The sequence below is a fragment of the Uloborus diversus genome, chromosome 7, assembly GCF_026930045.1.
Source record: "Uloborus diversus isolate 005 chromosome 7, Udiv.v.3.1, whole genome shotgun sequence".
NCBI classification, from domain to species: domain Eukaryota; kingdom Metazoa; phylum Arthropoda; class Arachnida; order Araneae; family Uloboridae; genus Uloborus; species Uloborus diversus.
The window spans coordinates 86,785,860-86,800,020 of record NC_072737.1 but is presented as its reverse complement, the minus strand read 5'-3'; the positions used below and the strand labels follow the sequence as shown (position 1 = coordinate 86,800,020).

Sequence of the window (14,161 nt, the reverse complement as noted above, 5' to 3'; positions counted from 1 at the left end):
TTCTCTATTTAAAGACCACTTTTAACGTTCCCCCCGCTGCTCCACTGTAGTTTTAAAAGTAATCTATTTAAGGACGCATTCTACTTAAATATTTTTGTGGTTCCTTGAAAGTCGTTAGAGAGCCAACTGTACATTGTTATCGTCGCTTGTATAAGACAAGGTTTAGCCATTAGAAGACATAGCAATGGGGGAAATAATTTTCATGTAGTTACTGAGGGTTGACAGTGAAGGAGTGAGCATAACCCAAGCCTAAAGCCCTCTTCACACAAAGCAACTTAGTTGAATCAAATTTCGAACAGGCGGTTATTAGGAAGTGTAACCAGGAAGAAAAATGAAGGCATTGCCCGTTATTCTTCGCACGATAGTCATATGCCTCTACCATTTTCATATTGATGAGTTGAATCAACTAAAAGGACATTTCCAAGAATTCAAAGAAGAGTAAGCTAGTTGAGTCAACTGGGTTCCATTTTAGCTGAATTGAGAAGCAATTGCTCAAATAAATTCGGTTCAGTCCAATGGTGTGTGCGACATGAAATTATATTGTTATATACCCTTTTCTTTCGTAAAGTAAAGCGATTTCTCTTTTGAACAAACACAATGAAAATCGCCAGTCAATTAGTTAATAGGGTCCCTTTTTCGAAAAGATTTCACTTCCCGTCTCGTATGTAGGGGGCTTAAAGCAGAGGCTTCAAAAAGAGAGAAAATATGCTCCTCCAGAGTACCTATACTGCAGTGGTTGGAAGTAGCGCGCTACAAGTAGCGACGCTACTGTAGTAGCTACATTTTTTAGTAGTTTGTAGTGTAGCACACTACTTTCTTAAAAAAGTAGAGTAGCGAGTAGTTCGATACAAAAAAAAGTAGTTTAGCAATTTCTAGAAACTACTTTTAAATAAATTTTCAAAAGAAAAGAAAAGAAAAGAGGTTTCTCAAGCGAATCTGACGGGTGCAAGTTTTACGCAAGTTTAACTTGCACCAATCAAATTTGTAAGACTCTGAAAAATTCGAGCTGACCTCAGACATTTTATTTTGGTGCCATACGTTCCATCTATTGATGCTGTTAGTTTTGTTTGGCAACGAAATTTTTACATTTCCCAAACATTCGCCTTGAATAGAGCATGGCTTAGAAAGAAAAAGAAAAGCAATAATTGCCAATTTAGTACCGCGTTTGTGTTTTCTAACAGAGGGTGGGGTGGGGGGGGGGGAGTCAAAAAGGTATCTATACAATTTTTTATGAACATACCTGTAATTTTTGACATTTAAGAAATCCCTCATTCTGTTTTAACCCATTTTTTAACTTCATATTACCAAATTTAAGTATAGAGAACTGAAATCTTACTGTATTAAAAATAATAATAAGCTGTGTTATTGAATAAAAGTACTATTAGGATGCACAAACTCAATGGAGGAGACTGGCATAAAGTGAAACAGTACGGTACGTATAGTATGTAGCTATAATAAAATGCAACATTACAATAGTACTGTGCAGTGGATACAGTAAGTTCTACATACTCTTTAGTTGTTCAAGCATGTCGAAAACCTTTACATTTCTTTAGTTGTCAGAAACTTTTTATTTTTCCTTCAATTTTTGAACTTCAGATAAACTTATGGGAAATGATGTATCATCAAGTGTGTGTACATTGACAAAGCGATGTTTCGACTAGTACTGTGTGGGGAACTTCCGCTTTCAGTGATTGCTAAAGGGAAAGTTTTTTCACGAAACTAATATTAAGTGTGTTGCGTGTGAGGAAGTCGCATTAGTTCCGAAATTCATTACTCGAGAAAAACTCTGCATAAATCGAATCGCGTTGCAGCGCAAGTCCACTGTAGTTTAAAATTGTAGATTGAAGAAAAGTAAGCTTTCATTTCATATTTTGGATATTTATTAATATTCGATTATAAATACTAGTCCGTTTTTGACATTTTTCTGTCTCTTTTTTTTTTACTGATTGAGTGTGTTGATACATTAACCAAAAAAAGTCAATTATTAAATATTTTAGTTTTTGAGGCTTTCGGTAAAATTGAAAAATGCTTTTATTTCATTTTATCAGTGGCATAAGAAGGGAGATATTGTTCAGGTCCAGACCACTAACTTGATGCTCAAAACCAATTAATTAGTTCCTGCAAAAAATATATAAGTTCCCTATAAAATTTACTCCTATAATAATGATAGTTAAATTTTGTTTAAAAATTTTTCATCATCTAAAATCAATTTTATGAATCTGTATGTCTGTGTAAAATTTAAATTAAATTACGACTGTATCTATTTACATTTTCAAGTAGCCAAGTTGCGCTTCTTGAATTAAATATTCACTGTTAGGAATGGATTAAAAATTTGAAGGTTGAATTCTTTCAACTTTTAATACAGTAAAACCTGTGAAATTGACTACCTTTGTAAGTTGACCACCTGTCCAAGTTGACGGCTTTTTTCAGGCACGGAGTTAGCCCTTAGCATATAAATCAACCTCTCTAAGTTGATCACTGTTTAAGTTGACCACTTAAGTAGTGCACTGTGAGTGGCCAACTTACACAGGTTTCACCGTATTCGTAAAAATCGTAAAAAATGCTTCGAATGACAAATTGGCTAATTAAGGGAAGGAAAGAATAGATAATTCTTTGTAAAATTCCATGTTCAAATGAGCCAATTTATTAGTCTAAACCACTTTTTGAATTCTTTTTGTTCAATCCTCAAACGGAGTGTATGTGTATGTTTCTATTTATTTATTTTTAAAAATTAGCGAAGTAGCGACTACATTTCAAAAGTAGTTTGTAGTTGCTACATTTTGAAAAAAGTAGTTGTAAACTACATTTTTCATAAAGTAGTTGTAGTTGTAGTGCGCTACAAAAAAAATGTAGTTTTGTCCCTCGGAGGATCTCCCACCCCAAATAAAGGTCAGATTTTTGTGCCTTGAAAATGCCATATTTTCTGGTGTGTATAATTTTAACAAACAAACAGTATATGACACTGTTTTCAAAGTAAAAGAATCTAAAAATTGGTTTACGAATTTTCTGGTTCAACTTTTAAATCATATCACTTGTCTTAGAGATTTTTTTTTTGTTCTATTTTATGGGGAGCCGTGCAGTGCCGTAGTTAGGCATTGATATTATAAGGTAAGAAGGACAATTTACTTGAATGGAGGGGCACTCCCAGAGACGGCAACTTTTTAAAAAATGGGGGTGGGGTGGGGTAAACCAGGGGAAATGTTCTAAATTTGAAATGAAAAATAGAGAGTTTTAAAGTTTTCAAAGCATTTTAAAGTCATATAATCACTCCATCATATAGAACCCCGAAAACTCGACAAGCCTGACACATACTTTTTGACTTTGAAAAAGGGAAAAAATAAATACAAACACGCACAGTATTTTCGTAAAAAGGTAATTTAATTTACGCATCTTTTTTTTAAGAACAGTTGTTTTTTCATTAGTTATACCGGCTAACAAAGTTCAAGTGTAAACGCAGTCTCTCAATGTCTAGGTTATTTTTGAAAGGTGATTTTTCAAAATTTGTTTCATCTCTGTTTAATAAAAGCACGCACTCTTGTTCAACTGCAATGATCAGTGTGAGTCCAGTTGATGTAAACCGCCCAATAATGCAAGATTGCACCATTTCACAAACCTCAATGTAAAGTGCCTTGTAATACTCCTTTGGGATTTTGACAGCGTGCGATGAGCTGGCTTCGTTGTTTTTATACTTCTTTGGTATACTTCGATTCTGAGGAAGCGAAGGATCATCATTTTATTGTGAAGGTTTTTCTTTAAAACACGATTCTCAAAAGTATTCAAAACTATCATGCATCCAATTTAATATACAAATAAAATCCTCATACATTTTTTTCCGGATCAGCAACACTTAGATGAGCTCGCCGCAGCGCTGCCCACCGGCAACAGATTTGTCCCGTAAGTTCGCGAACTGAGACAAATTCTAAGTGTGCTTGCAGCACTATAACACCATCATTATTCACACTACTTGTTTTCAGTTAACCTGCTTACTACCGTAATAATTATTTGTTTTAGCTCAGTACTGAATGTATTTTACAAGGTAAACTATCTTCAAACAAGGAAAATAAAAGAAATTTATGAGTTTAGAAAACATAATATAACTTAATACTTTTCTTGATTTATTGGGCTCTGCCCCCTCAAAAATATTTTTGAGGGGGCTCAGGCCCCATGGAGTCGGCGCCACTGACATAGTATAAAACTAGCTGCGTTGCCCGGTCTACCTTGAAAACAAAAATTATGTCAAGTGACGTATATCCCACAATCAGGCTCAAATAAAAGAAAGAAAGAAAACAGCATGCAAAATCTCCCTTCCAAACGACACATATTAAAATACTTTTAAGAAATTAAAATGAGAAAGATGGATTCAAAAAGCGTAACCATGGAAACACACCCAGACAGCACATATCTTCCAATATTCGTTGTTATATCGTTGAACTGGTGCAAAACTCATGACATATCACAAACGGATATCGACGCGATGTAGATTTCCTCACGTATTTGGGCTTTTCCAAATATGGTTGACAAAAGTACGAAATTGGCACAGGTTTCAAAATAAATTCCAAAATATGTTTGAAAGTTTACATTTATAGTACATAGCGTAGCTCTAATATTTGTAATCATTTTGACGAGTTTTTACATTTCTGAAAACTGTTTAGTCGAACCTGCTCAGGCGCAAAAATTTTAGTTTAGAAAAATGGCAATTTATTGAGTACTGACTAGAATTTTCCCACGTTGTTGGGTGGTTGGTGGTTGTCGGCTTGCCTTGCGATTGGTATTGTCGCGAGAGCGTGTTATATTAATGAATTAGCTATTTCTTATATTAACGTGAAGTAAGTAATTGCCTGCTCTTTAAGTTTTTTTCAATAATGTTTTCAAAATTCAAGAAACAATGCTCTGATCGTCAAGTACGACGTAGAGTGAACTGTGAATTTGATAATGAAGTATCTTATGTTAATAATGATCAAGCATTATGGCTCGAAAATCAAGTATCTTATATTAATAATGATCAAGCATTAGGGCTCGAAAATCAAGTTGCTGATACTGATGTTCCGTCTAATAATGTGTTTATTAGATCTTATGAGGACTTAGTTGATGAAAATTCTTCAGATGATTTCGTCGATTCGTCCGAAAGCAGTGATGATGATTTTGATGATGAATTGTTTTCTGTCGAATCCGACGAAATGTTTTTACCAAAACTAAGAGATTGGGCAGTTGACTGTAATGTTCCCCATTCCCATCTCAACAAATTGCTCACTGTTATTAAAACACATAGTTGCTTCAAATCTTTCCCGGTTGATGCACGAACTCTTCTAAAGACACCTAGAAAAACTGTTGTTAAAGATGTAGCACCAGGAAAGTACTGCCATTTTGGGTTAGGAAAATCGTTGCAAACTGTGTTGGCAAATGAAATTTCTATCCCAAAAACACTGGAGCTTTTGTTGAACTTTGATGGTTTACCCATTTCCAAAAGTTCAGGAAGCCAGTTATGGCCTATTCTATGCTATGTATCCAACCTTCCCAAACAAAAAGTGTTCTCAATTGGTGCCTATCATGGGAACTGCAAACCCCAAAATGTCAATGACTATTTGTTTGATCTTGTGTCTGAGCTGAAGGTGTTGCTTAGGGAGGGCATTTCTATTTCTGAAAATGAATTCAATATTGTAATAAAAGGTATAATTTGTGATGCTCCAGCAAGATCATTCATTGCATGCATCAAAGGCCATACAGGTTACTTTGGGTGTGGAAAATGCATTCAGGAAGGGGATTTTTTGCGTAACAGAATGTGTTTTCCTGATTTAAACTCGAGGGAACGAACTGATGATTCCTTCAAAAATCGTTTGCAGGAGGAACATCATGTAGGCTCCTCTCTTTTAGAAGAAGTGGATATTGGTATGGTTTCCCAGATACCATACGAATATATGCACTTAGTCTGCTTAGGTGTTATGCGGAAGCTCTTTTTCTTATGGAGGAAGTCTGATTTGCGCTTTCGTATTGTACCTTGTGTGATGCAAAATGTCTCGGATAAACTTGTAAGCTTAGCTCAATTCATCCCAAATGAATTTGCTCGTAAACCACGAGCAATCAAAGAATTTGAGCGCTTTAAAGCAACCGAATTTAGGCAAATAATTCTTTATACAGGTCCTATTATATTTAGTATTTTACCATTACGTATATATAATCATTTTATGTCATTACATTATGCTATTGTAATTTTATGTTTACCATTGACCTCTGATGGTATTGAAAGATATGATTATGCACAGTTACTTCTGAAACATTTTGTAGAATGTTTCGGTATTTTTTATGGAAAAGAATTTGTTTCTTATAATGTTCATGGTTTGCTGCATTTAGTTAATGATGTCAAGCGTTTTGGTCCTTTGGACAGTTTTAGCGCATTCCCATTTGAAAATTATAATCAAGTTTTGAAAAGAAAAATTCGAAAGAATGAGCGACCATTGCAACAATTATATTTACGCACAATGGAATCTGTTTCAAACCCATCTTTTTCTGTTTCTACTCATTCATCAATCAAGTTTTCAGTACAGCATCATAAAGGCCCATTACCTTTTAATATGCTGTCTGGAACTCAGTACAAAAAAGCTATTTTTGAGAATTTTTCTCTGTCATTAAAGTCTCCTGACAATGTTTGTACTTTGAAAGATGAGAGTATTATTGTTATTTTTAATTTTATAGTTAGTAATGATATGCAGAATGTTGTTGGTAAAAAATTTCTGAGGCTAGATGATTTGTATGAACATCCCTGTGAATCATCAGAATTAAACATTTACAAAGCCTCCAAGCTCAGTTCTCTATTAACTTGGCCTGTAACTGCCATTAAAAGCAAAAATGTAGCATTTCCTATGAAGGAATATTATGCTGTTTTTCCTTTGTTGCATACTTGTAATGAATAATTGTTGTTTGTTAAATATTGGTTATATGACAGGAAACTATTTTTATATTTTTTTTTTCTTGCTGTCCTTAAAAAAAAAAAAAAAAAAAAAATCCTTAAAAAATCCGGTACTTTGTCAAAGTGGGTCACTAACTTGTGTTTTATCTAATTTCTTTAATCCATCATCAGTAATAAATGCATAAAAATAAGTGGTGGGTTTTTATTTAATTGTTTAGAAATTTCAGCTAAAAATGTAATTTTGATGAACCATTTCTCCTAAATTTCAGAGTTTTAAAACTGCTGTTTAAAATGATAAGTTTTTTTTTTTCTGATGTTAAAACAACAATCTGTCAACAAAATTTCCTTTTTTCAACTTACTCTGTGTTATGTATTAATATATTAGGTAAGTTTTTTGAAAAGGAGGCATAAACAAACCCACGTAGAACTTTATTTTTTTTAGATACATAGCAGAATGTGCAAAATGTGATAAAACAATACTCATTTTCAAGGAAAGTAATTTAGTTTTGCAAAATGAATGTAAATTTTAGTAATTAGGATCATTTTTCATATTGAATCATAAAAATAACTAATCCATTTTCTTTAGCCATTAATATTTTCCCATGACTTCAAGTGAAATCGTTTTCCAGAATCAGATTTGATCTTTTAAAAAAGTGTTTTGTTACTACGTGCATCACAAAATGCTGATTTTGAATAGATTTTTTAGCTTGTTCTTGTTGAATTTCTGATTTAAAGTGTGTTTAGGATTTAATACTTTTATGAAATTGTTTTTAATTTAGTTACTAGATAGCAACAAACAAGTTTGTAAAATTGAAGGAAATGTTACAGAATTCATTTGCGATATATTTAACCAAATCCAACAAGCAGGTGGTGAATTTTGTAGATTGTAAGACATTTAAATTCTCATGTTCTGAATCATCTATCATTACTTTTTACAAGAAAAGTTCAAAAAGTTTAAAATTAATTGAAATAGTAAAAATAAAGCATTTGTCTAAAATGCATTATGTAGCATTTTATTTCATTTAGTGTTAAAATACCAAGTCAGATCAAGGGTGTTAAATTATACTTGTATTTCACCTCTTTGTAACCATTTTAAAGGTTTAAAAATGTAAAAAATATGTTTTTTTTTTTTTCTTTTTTTTAGAGGACAGCACTAAATAATAATTGTGTTACCATATCTTTATAGACATGATATTAAAAAAATAAATATTTTATTTTTATTAAAAAAAACCAGTTCCCACCATTTTATGTTGATAAAAAATTATTCCCATAATTTTTAACAATAATGAAATTTGTTCTTTAATAATGGCTAATGAATACTTATTTTTGAACATGTGTAAAATTTATGTAATTTATTTTTTTTATTCAGTTCTTAGCGACCTTGTTTTAGGCATGTGTAAAATTTTATGTAATTTATTTCTTAATTCAGTTCTTATCAACCTTGTTTTATGCATTTTGGGAAAATTTCATTTTACTATTTAAAAAACTTCATAATTTTTTAAGCATTCTGAAGTTTATCTGTCATATTTCTAACCATTGAACTAGAAAAAAAAAAACCCTTCTTGTAAGAAATTTCTTATCTGTTTGTGTCTATTTTATTCCTGAGAAGAACTTTTATGCTCAATTTATTTAAAAAATTGTATCAATTACTACAGATATACAAGTAATCCTACTGTTTGTTATTTATGCAAAAATACCTCATTTATTTTGTTTCATGTGTGAACTATTATTTTATTAAATTACTTTTTTAATGTAAAAGAAAAAGAGTTTTTTTTTTGTATATGAAACAGAATTCTAACTCTTTGAAAGAATTTTCATTGTAATGTTAATTTCATTCATTGTAATTATTCAACTTCAATCATTTGATTGTTTGCATATTTCATAGTTATTTTGATTAGATATGGAGTTTGCAGTTGTCAAGTTTGTACAAAACAATGACGTGGATGTTGTGCCCTGCAGCTGGCTTTACGAAGACAAGGTATACTGGCCTCCACAAAATATAGCACCTAAAATTCTGCCCCACAGGCGTGAAAGAATTTCTCCAGCAGAATACTGGGATCTTTATCCAGTGTATACACTTGGTATTTTTGGTAATTAACATTAGATTATTCTTTTAAAATACTAAAGAAGTAAAACATTTCAATCCTTTAGAGAAGTATTCCGTATTACTGTCTTGTAATTTAGTGATAAAATTAAAAAGGTTTTAAGTGCCCATACTGTGTTGCATTATTTTCTTTTGGTAGCAATCATTTGGGAAAAACTTAATTGTTTGCTGAATGCCACAAAAACAAAGTTATTTATAAATGAAAACAGTTATCTATGTTTTCTCATTTTTTAATTACTAATTGTTTTATTACTTAGCTTACTTATTCTATTTCATTATAACTATAAATGTTGTTAATTTAGTGTTTTTTTTATTTTTCTAGAAACCTGGGAAGATGCTGAAAGAAAACTCAAAATTGCTCAAGTACGATCAGATTTAGATTCGACAGACCCAGACGAGCTTGGTAGGGGTAAAAGAGTTCAAAATAAACGATTGGTTGCTGATTTATCTTCTGATGACAGTGATTATATGGTTGCTGATGATATTATACCAGAAACGCCTAAGTTCATTCATAAAAGAAAATCAAACATTGAAAATAAAAGACCCCTTATTGAAAAGCTTTTTACTGCTGAAATTAATGGTATATACTCTTTTTTAATTTATAGTTGAAAATTTAACATGTAAACGAAATTGTCTTATGCTAAAGAAACCAGTGATCCACATTTTTATTAATTGTCATTATTCTGTTTTAATAATTTAGGTGACAAGACAAATGCAGAGAGTTCCCCCACTCTGTCCCGTTATGCTGCAACACAATCTGGTTAGTATTTTGTTAAAAAAATGATAATCTGTATCAAGAGCACATGGGTCATTCTCCAGAAACCGTAACTTTTGAACGCAAATATTTTTCAATTTCGAAACCTGTTGTTTTCTTTTTTTGTTTCATTCTTACATGAAAGTGTAACCTACTATAAATAACAATAAACAATGGCCCAGCTAAGTTCCAATTATTTTACTCATAAATAAAAATTAAATAAAAATAACTGCCTTGTTCACACGGAAATAAAAAAAAACTTTGAATGTTTAAAAATTAAGGACAATTTAATGCCAAAGTAGTAATTTTGTTAATTGTGCAAAAAACGAGCAATTTTAATGGTTAGTGAGAATCTAATATTAAGCTCTCTTAACTAAATTACGGCTTAACTTTTAGTTTTCCTTTTAGTTCAAATGTGTGCTAAAAAATAGTATTTAGTAAATTTGCGAATATACTGGCCATTTATAAATTGTGTAGATTGCCTAATATTAATGTATTTTCCCTTCATCATTTATTTTTACCTCAGAAATAATGACATTGATAAGATCTGTCACGGAGGTGAGGAATTTTCCATTAATATAAGCCTAATGGATGCATTTTTAGGGAAATATTTATTTTTCTTCGCTGCTATAATCTGCACATGTTAAACATATGAACAAAGGAACACTGCAGACACGTGTTTTGTGCTCAACTCGGCATATCTCTAGTTTTAAAAATGCATAAATCATATTTTCTGAACCATTAAAAACTTGTGCCATTCTTGAATTTTAGAAATTGCCATTATTATAACTGATTTTAATAAAATAGGTGGTAAGATAGATGAAGATTCCTTCACTCTGTCTACTTTGTCAAATCTGTGTGGCATTCCGGAGCTCAATAGGCAACCCAGTAGCCAATCTTTGTTACTAAATAAATCTTGTGGAAACAGAGGTAAATTTAAAAATATATTTGTTTTTTTAAATAAGACAACTGTTATAACTCATTTAGCAAAATGTTTGTCTTAAAATAATAATAATTTAACAAGTTGAAATTTGGAGTGAGACATGTTTTAAAAATGCACAAATCATATTTTAGGAACCTTTAGAAACTTGTGCCATTCTTGAATTTTTAGAAATTGCCATTATTAAAACTCATTTTAATAAAATAGGTGGTAAGATAGACGAAGATTCGTTTACCCTGTCTACTTCGCCAGATCTGTGTGGCATTTCAGAGGTCAATAGGCAACCCAGTAGCCAATCTTTGTTACTAAATAAATCTTGTGGAAACAGAGGTAAATTTTAAAATATATTTGTTTTTTATAATAAGATAACTGTTATAACTCATTTAGCAAAATGTTTGTCTTAAAATAATAATAATTTAACAAACTGAAATTTGGAGTGAGATATGTTTTAAGAATGCACAACCTTTAGAATCTTGTGCCGTTTTTGAATTTTTAGAAATTGTCATTATTATAACTTATTTTAATAAAATAGGTGGTAAGACAGATGGAGAGTCCTATAATCTGTCTACCCCGTCAGATCTGTGGGGCATATCACAGCTCAATAGGCATCCCAGTAGCCAGTCTTTGTTGCAAAATAAATCTTGTGGAAACAGAGGTAAATTTTAAAATATATTTTTTTTTTTATAAGCTGTATTTTTTATATTAAGACAAATGTTATAACCATTTGGCACAATGTTTGTCTTTACAAGAGATTTTTAGATCGGACCAGTTCTAATCTGTATTTTAATGTATCCTACAATGAATATAAAAATCAGTTTGTCGTATGGAATCATAAATATAGAGTATTGTGTGAAATTTAAAAGATACAGTTGAACTTGCTTATAACGAGCATGAAGTGACCACAATGTTTGCTCACCGTAACAGAGTGCTGGTAAGAAACATGTTTGGGGAAAAGTGAGGAAATACTATACACATTTGCTATTATTTTTTATTTATCATTATTGTTGCTGGTTAATTCGCTTTGAAGTTGCCTTATTGTATGATTGTATCTATTTTGTGCACAAAAAAAAAAAAATTGACACTAATTCCTCTAACTTCAAACAAGGGATAATGTTTTTCTGCACATTAAAAGCCCTTGATTAAGTTGAAGGTGATTCAGCTTCAAATTCTTTACATTATCATTATCGATGTTGCTTTCATAAATTTTTTTATCTGCATTTGATTGAATCCAAGCTACAATTTCCTCGGAAGTATATTTCAGAAATGACAACATTGGTGTCAACAAATATGACTTTCAAATGTTTCTTCACTCCACAAATTTAAAAAAAAAGAGCCATCCTCATTTTTTCTCAGGATTCATAACTCGTCACAAACGCAGTTGACTCCAGTGTGTCAAAGGAATTTGTCTAACATAGGTTAAGCTGAGTAGGCAGTCATATCGATAGAAATTTTAGGAACCACAGACATATTCCATAGGCTTAACATTATACCAACCAAATCTTTCTGATTTCCTCGCTAAATCCAGGTTCTCATTAAATCAGGGCTTGTTATAAGCTAGTTCGACTGTGTGAAACATTTAATAACAATGACAATAACTGTTAAATAGTTTGTTTTGTTAGTTAGTATTTTAAATACCAGGGCTTTCAAAGACTTATGCAATGTGCTTATTTAGCAATTTTGACACACTTTGTAACAAAACTATCATCCCCCCCCCCCCCCCAAGGTTTGTAACCTAACAACATCTATAATCCTTTTTTTAAAAGAAATTCTTATTTAAACTTCATTTACAAAATGTACAAATGTATTGATCAACAATTACCGTTGATGTGAAAAAAAAAAAAAAAATACATGATATGCATATTTACTTCGTTTTAACAATAAGTAACACACAATTTGTACAATTTAAAAATTCATTTAAACTTGAATGTGGCATAACAGTGTTATTGACCGTCCCTACCCCTCTGGGGCAAACCGTCACATTTGACTGACCCCCCCCCCCCCCCTCTGTGATGTATATAACATATGGAAGTACTATAAGATTTAAGTGATGTTATTTTTCTCTTGTGCTTACAGAATTATCTTTAGATGGAAAGCAACCTCCTGCACTTGCATCCAGCTCGATTTTGTCGAATAAAGATGTAGAGGGTAAAAAAAAAATTAATCTCTATTTAGTATAGTGTCACTGACAAGAATTGTTTTATTTTATTTGTTGATTTTTTCGTAGGATACTTAAAAGCAATTCTAAGAAATGTCATATCTATTAAGAATAGAATTAAAAAATTTGGAAGACCACAACATAGCTCTAGAGGCAAAAATTAATGAATTGGATTGTGTGAAAAGGGATAAAACTGAGAATTTGCCGAATGACTTGTCCAAGTTGCTACCACTCTCAACTTTTGATGAATTCAATATGCTTGAAGAAAAGCTGTCTGATGAAATGACGAGAAAACAACTGGTATTTAAAACTTTTCTGGTTTTGGTTACTAATGTTGCTTAATTTCAGAACTAAACATTTAGCATAGTCTAGAGAAGCATTTATTTTCACATGTTTGTAAGTATAAAACTTTCAAAGTGGCAATGATTAGAATTATTTTGCACTTCAGTACATTTTGCTTTCTAATTAGTGTGGCTTTTGGAAAAAAAAAGTTTAATGTTTTATTTATTTTCTTGATTTCAGGTATCTTACTTACAAAGAGTGGGAGGTACTGGGTTTCGTCAGGTAGCAACACTAGTGTTGAAGAAATTGTTTACAGATGCATTAGCAGCTAAGTTCAGCTTCTTGGGACAGAGGGGGAAGCTCAGCTTTAAAACATCAAGAATATGCAGCATAATATTTGGTAAGCTAGTGACTCCTCTTAAGGGATTACATGTAATTTTAGTTAAACTTTTAGGTATATAGTATAAAAACAAATTTTTTTGTGGTTATTGTAGAAATTATTGTTCATTTCCAGAAAAGTAGTGTGAGAGCTTTACGAAGTGTTGTGAACTTTCTTTTCTTTTTCATGCAAGAAATAGGAAAATTTATGCTATTATGTCTTTAAGTCAAAGGTTATAAATTTCTCAAAGTTCAAGCTTTTATTATTTTTTAAAAATAATTGTTTGTTTAGTAACTTTATTTGGTTTATTTATTTACTTTTAGCAATTATTTTCTTTCATGAAGGCATTTTTCAGCAGAATTCATTAGTGAATTTATGTAGTGAGTGCTTTTTATTTAGCTCCGTAAAATCTCTTAATTTTTACATGTTCATTTAGAAGTTCAGAAGCTTTCACTTCTTTTTATGAGATCCACTTTTTGCCACTATCTTATGTTTCCAAAATTTGTCTATTACAGTGGAGTAATTATATGTCAAAACATAGAAAAGGAATGTTTATTTGTTAAATTAAAAGTCAACACCCATGCTTTTTAAAATTCTTAAGTGTCAGTTCAACAAGCATTCATAGTGCTTTATTTAAAAATCA

At 31.4% G+C, this 14,161-nt stretch overlaps 1 protein-coding gene across 2 annotated transcripts; it reads left to right on the top strand.

The window, feature by feature from the left end:
• The first annotated feature begins 4,732 nt into the window (after window positions 1–4,732).
• LOC129226536 (uncharacterized) lies at window positions 4,733–13,513 on the top strand. 2 transcript variants are annotated; one of them, XM_054861145.1, is made up of 9 exons: window positions 4,733–4,826; window positions 8,790–8,994; window positions 9,331–9,588; window positions 9,709–9,768; window positions 10,570–10,692; window positions 10,910–11,032; window positions 12,776–12,847; window positions 12,927–13,157; window positions 13,380–13,513. In XM_054861145.1, the coding sequence occupies exons 2-8, from the start codon at window positions 8,805–8,807 to the stop codon at window positions 13,019–13,021; spliced, it is 921 nt and encodes a 306-aa protein (XP_054717120.1). In that variant the 5' UTR covers window positions 4,733–4,826; window positions 8,790–8,804; the 3' UTR covers window positions 13,022–13,157; window positions 13,380–13,513. The 2 variants fall into 2 exon arrangements, with proteins under 2 accessions (XP_054717120.1, XP_054717121.1); XM_054861146.1 differs by having other exon boundaries at window positions 4,749–4,826; window positions 8,803–8,994.
• The last annotated feature ends 648 nt before the right edge of the window (window positions 13,514–14,161 follow it).

Bases quoted from the DNA above. Each gene is read 5' to 3' on its own strand.
- LOC129226536 (XM_054861145.1), top strand. From the start codon at position 8,805: ATGGAGTTTGCAGTTGTCAAGTTTGTACAAAACAATGACGTGGATGTT. The intron at 9,769-10,569 runs GTTAGTATTTTG...TTAATAAAATAG, and splicing joins TTATGCTGCAACACAATCTG to GTGGTAAGATAGATGAAGAT. The intron at 11,033-12,775 runs GTAAATTTTAAA...TTGTGCTTACAG, and splicing joins TAAATCTTGTGGAAACAGAG to AATTATCTTTAGATGGAAAG.